We start from the raw sequence: 4,953 nt of genomic DNA, 5'->3' as shown, positions 1-4,953 counted from the left end.
GAAAATATTCCTTTGTTTTTTCCTCTACATTTCTCACCAAAGTCACTCATTAAATATTTGTTGATTCTTTCTGTTTCCCTGAGGAGAAACTGGAGCTTTTAGTATGAGACTGCTTGATCAGAAATATTTCCTGTTGTTTAATTCAGTTCCTGCAAAAAGGAAAGTAAATACAAAAATGTTCAGTTTCAGTTGAGGTCAGTCTGACTCACGTTTCACAGTGAGTCTGACAGAATCACTCCACTCTGTTTGATCGTAGTCTCCGATTCCTCGACAGATGTATTCTCTACTGTCAGCATCAGTAGCGTAGTAGATCATGTATTTACTGGATGATGGAGAGTTTCTATTGGTTGGTCTCCATTCATACGTCCACTGAGTTCCTCCCTGGATCTCACATGTCAGAGTGACTTTCTCTCCTCTGTAGATCTGAGACCAGTTGGGTTCCAGGATCAATCTGGGTTTATTGGAAACTAAAAACAGAAACATCTGATCAAGTATTTACAATAAAGTTTACAGAATTTATCACTTGCGTTTAGCAAAGCTACTGCCAAAGGTCAAAGGAAACTTTTATGTAACCTTTTTGAATAATATTGATCAATGTTTCTCCCACAGAATAATCAGTAACAGGTCATTTTTAAATTATTAATAACTTGGTATAAAGTATAGACGTGTCCAAATCATATGATTATGTCAAAAAGCAGCTGCTGCTTTTGTGATGATTTATTGAAGCTATTTTAAAGTTGCTTGATTACTTGTGATGGTAAATTATTATTAACTAATTTATTATAAGTAGCTAAGAAGTGTATCAACAGCGCTAATGATGCTTTATTCAGTGAATGGTGGATAATAATCTAACTCATATTTTCTCCACTGTATATCAATTTCATTTGTAATAAAAGGGAATTTTACTTGATTCAGCTCAGTAAATCAGGAAATTAACTGAAAATGTAAACATTTTAATACATTTATAAATGCATTAAAATGAAACTTAAAATATATTTAAAATATAAAATAAAATATATTTTAAAGAACAATGACCTGGTCAGGAACCAGGTTTTAAAACTTAATATATTTCACAGCAGGATGTGAATCTTATCAGTTTAGGTTTTTAGTAATAAATTATTGTGGCTGTTTAAACAGAAGTAATTTCAAATAAGTCAAAGAGAGAAAATATGAATGTTTCTGTCTTTTGCAGTTAATGTGATAGATGATCAATTTCACACACAAAAAAGTTGATATAATCAGAGATTATTTTTATTTTTTTATCTGTTCTTGATGACAAATGTTTCCTGAAAAAACTGAGGATAAAATTCAGGATGTAAAAATCATCTGTTATGATGATGACTTGATAACTAAACTCACCAGTTATCTGAATTGTGACCTCACTGCTGTTTCCTGAGTAATAAACTGGGCCTCCTCTTCCTCCTCTTCCTCCTCTGCAGCTGTACTTTCCTCCCTCTGAGACTCTGATGGTTCCATCTGGTTCTGTGTTTCTGGAGGATCCATCTGCAGGATATTGTTGTCCATTTCTGAACCAGTCAAACTTCCAGCCAGTAGATCCGTCAACAGAGCAGGTCAGTGTAACACTGCCCCCTGCTGGCATGTATTTGGGCTCTGATGACAGTGTGGCTCTGGGTTTATAATCTGTTGAGTTTGAAAATAAGAACATTAAGTAAATCATCAGAATATTAATTATTTCAGGAATCATTTTGTTATAGCAAAAAGAAAAAAAAAATCTATGTTAAAATCTAACACCACATAATTTGTCAAACTAAGGAAAAACATGAACTCTGTCATGTTTCCTATAAAAAAGCTGTAGAAACATTAATTATTGTTTGTGAAATTCCAACCCTGCTCTATAATTTAAAATCAGGTGCAGGAAGATTATTTCATCAGCAGATCAAACTAGCAGAGTCACAAACTGACCAACATGTAATTTACCAACAGTATCAGCTTGGTTCTAGATTGTTTAAAACAAATTCATAAAAACATGTCTGCGTCAAACATGTGCTGTATAACGTGACTAAAATGTTCTTTATGTGTATCAATATGAGACAATGATCCAGTCAGGAAAGAAGTCTGAGCAAATTCAGCTGTAATTCTCAGTAGAGCTTCACCTAAATGATGCTTCACACTTAAACCTTTATCTTTAAGTGCAGCTCCAAGGCAGAATATTGTATCTTGTTACATTGGTTAATATCTTCAAAAATATTTTACTAAAAAAAGACATTCTGTTTGCTGAATGATGTTAAAGTCTCCATCTCTCTCTGTATCAACACCAACTTCAGTTGGAAAATATTTCTTTGTTTTTCCCCCTACATTTCTCACAGAAGTCACCCATTCGCCATTTATCATTTATTTTGTTCTCCTAAGGAGAAACTGGAGTTTTTAATGAGAGACTCCTTAATCAGGAACATTTTCTGTTGTTTAATTTAGTTCCTGCAAAAAGGAAAGTAAATACAAAAAATGTTCAGGTTGAGTTGAGGTCAGTCTGACTCACGTTTCACAGTCAGTGTGACAGAATCACTCCACTCTGTTAACTTGTAGTCTCTGATTCCTCTGCAGCTGTATTCTCCACTGTCAAGCTCAGTAGCTGTGATGGTCTTGTGTTCACTGGATGTTATAGGTCTCCCATTGGTTGGTATCCATTCATACGTCCACTGAGTTCCTCCATCATCCTGGATCTCACATGTCAGAGTGACTTTCTCTCCTTTGTAGATCTGAGACCAGTTGGGTTCAAGGATCAAACTGGGTTTTCTGGAAACTAAGGAAAGAAATATCTGATCAAGAATTTTCCACTACAGTTCACAGAATTTATCAGATGCATTGAGCAAACCTGCTGTCTAAGATCAGAGGAAACTTTTCTGTAAACTTGGTGATTTTGATCAATATTTCTCTCGAGCTGTCCAGGAGCTCTTGTGTTTGTTTAGTTAGTAAAATCCTTTAAAATATTAAATAGAAATCAGTGTCTCTGGTAGCAAATTAGAAAGAAACAACAAACACAATGATCAGTAACAGATTGTTTATTTAATTATTAGCATACAGACTAAAGTACAGATATGATCAAATGATCAAGGCAAATGTGTTTTTACTCCAAAAATAAATGATTATGCTGCTGATTTTATGTTGATTTGTTCCTTGGTTGTTTATTGTAGTTGGTTAGAGTTTTAATAAATAACATAAATATAGTTAATGTAATGATATAACATTATCTGGAGTTATATTAGAATAACATCACTCCACTGAAATAAGAGAAAAGCTCGATCCTCAGTACCTTCCTGGTTTTTATACATCAAATTGTTTCTACTTTCAGAGTCCAGCTGGTTTTCAGGATCACTGTCAGATTAGAAACTGTTCACATACAGAAACATCAAGTTAGAAAATTAATGGAAGCAAAGCAAAGCTGAATATATGTAATATTACGAAGGACTTTAGACATTCATTATTTTTGTATGTTAATTTAATTTGTTATAAAGGGAATAATTTTTCTTCAAGTGTTTGAAAATGAAAACAGCATGAATGTATTAAAATTAAACATAACAAATCTTTAAAATTAAAATAAAAGAAGAAAATGTCATTGTTTCAAAGTTTTTAAACTAAATAAATATATTTTACTTCAGGAAGTTTATTTAGATTGTTAGTAATATTAGATTATTGTGCCCGTTTCAACAGAATCAGTTTTAAATAAGTCAAGGCTTGAAACTGCTCATGCCTCTGTCTCCTGGAGAAGCTGCAACGTGATTAATGATCAAATTCACACAATAAAAATCTTGATATGATCACAGATGAACCTATTTAGAATTATATCTGTTGATAAAAAATGACCAATTTTGGGATTTAAAATAATCTGTTATGGTGATGACCTGATAACTAAACTCACCAGTTCTCCAGATGGTGACCTTGTTGCTGGTTTCTGATTCAGAAACTGGGTCTCCTCTTCCTCCTCTGCAGCTGTACTCTCCTCCCTCTGAGACTCTGATGGTTCCATCTGGTTCTGTGTTTCCAGAGGATCCATCTGCAGGATATTGTTGTCCGTATCTGAACCAGTCAAACTTCCAGCCAGTAGATCCGTTCACAGAGCAGGTCAGTGTAACACTGCCCCCTGCTGGTATGAGTCTGCCCATTACTGTCAGTGTGGCTGTGGGTTTATCAGCTGTTGAGTTTGAAATTGAGAACAATACATAAATCCTCACTATACAGATTATTTCAGGAAGTTACATTAAAATTGAACAATACTTAATTTTTCAAACTAAGGAGGAACATAAACTCTGCCTGAACCTACTAATGCAGAGCTTATGTTAATGATGGTGAGCCCAGCATATTTTATTAGAGTTTATTAATCTAGTCTTTGAGTTTGGACCAGCTTGTCAGCTGTTTATTTTTCTGTTTTTTTATTTTCTCTTTATTGGAGTTGCTAAGCCTTGCTTTCATTGTATCTTTCAACTTAATGAAAGTCCCTCAAACTCAGGGACTTTCTCACTAACCGCCCTCAGGTGGTGAAAATAAGAAACAGAACATCATCCACCCTGGTCCTCAATACAGGCACTCCACAGGGCTGTGTGCTTAGTCCGGTTCTTTTTACTCTGTTTACCCACGACTGTGTAGCCATCCACTCATCTAACAAGGGATGGCTGTACCTCATACAGGAGGTCCAGCAGGACTGTGGACTCACCTATTATGATTCAACGGGAGGTGGTGGAGTGCTTGGACCACATCAAATTCCTGGGCATCCACATCACCTCAGACCTGATCTGGTCACTGAACACCTCTTTTCTGACAAGGAAGGCCCAGCAAAGACTCTTCTTCCTCAGGAAACTGAAAAGGCCTGGACTCCCGACTCAGTTGCTCAAGAACTTCTACAGAAACGTGATTAAGAGCATGACTGTGTGGTACGGCAGCTGCACAGTCCAGGACACAAAGGACATGGCCAGGGTGGTGAAAACAGCCCAGTGGGTT

At 35.6% G+C, this 4,953-nt stretch overlaps 1 protein-coding gene across 1 annotated transcript in view; it reads right to left on the bottom strand.

Annotated features, from left to right (window-relative positions):
- The window catches only part of LOC103129896 (sialoadhesin-like), a 14,428-nt gene extending 10,286 nt beyond the window's left edge, over nucleotides 1–4,142 (bottom strand). Inside the window, exon 1 of the mRNA XM_007541120.2 lies at nucleotides 3,878–4,142. Within this exon, the coding sequence (XP_007541182.2) occupies nucleotides 3,878–4,121 (244 nt within the window). The 5' untranslated portion in view covers nucleotides 4,122–4,142. The remainder of the gene's footprint in view (nucleotides 1–3,877) is intronic.
- Nucleotides 4,143–4,953: the final 811 nt, after the last annotated feature.

The sequence above is a fragment of the Poecilia formosa genome, unplaced genomic scaffold, assembly GCF_000485575.1.
Source record: "Poecilia formosa unplaced genomic scaffold, Poecilia_formosa-5.1.2 Scaffold589, whole genome shotgun sequence".
Classification (NCBI taxonomy): domain Eukaryota; kingdom Metazoa; phylum Chordata; class Actinopteri; order Cyprinodontiformes; family Poeciliidae; genus Poecilia; species Poecilia formosa.
Note: the sequence above shows the minus strand (reverse complement) of the source record. Positions and strands in the feature narration are given on the sequence as shown.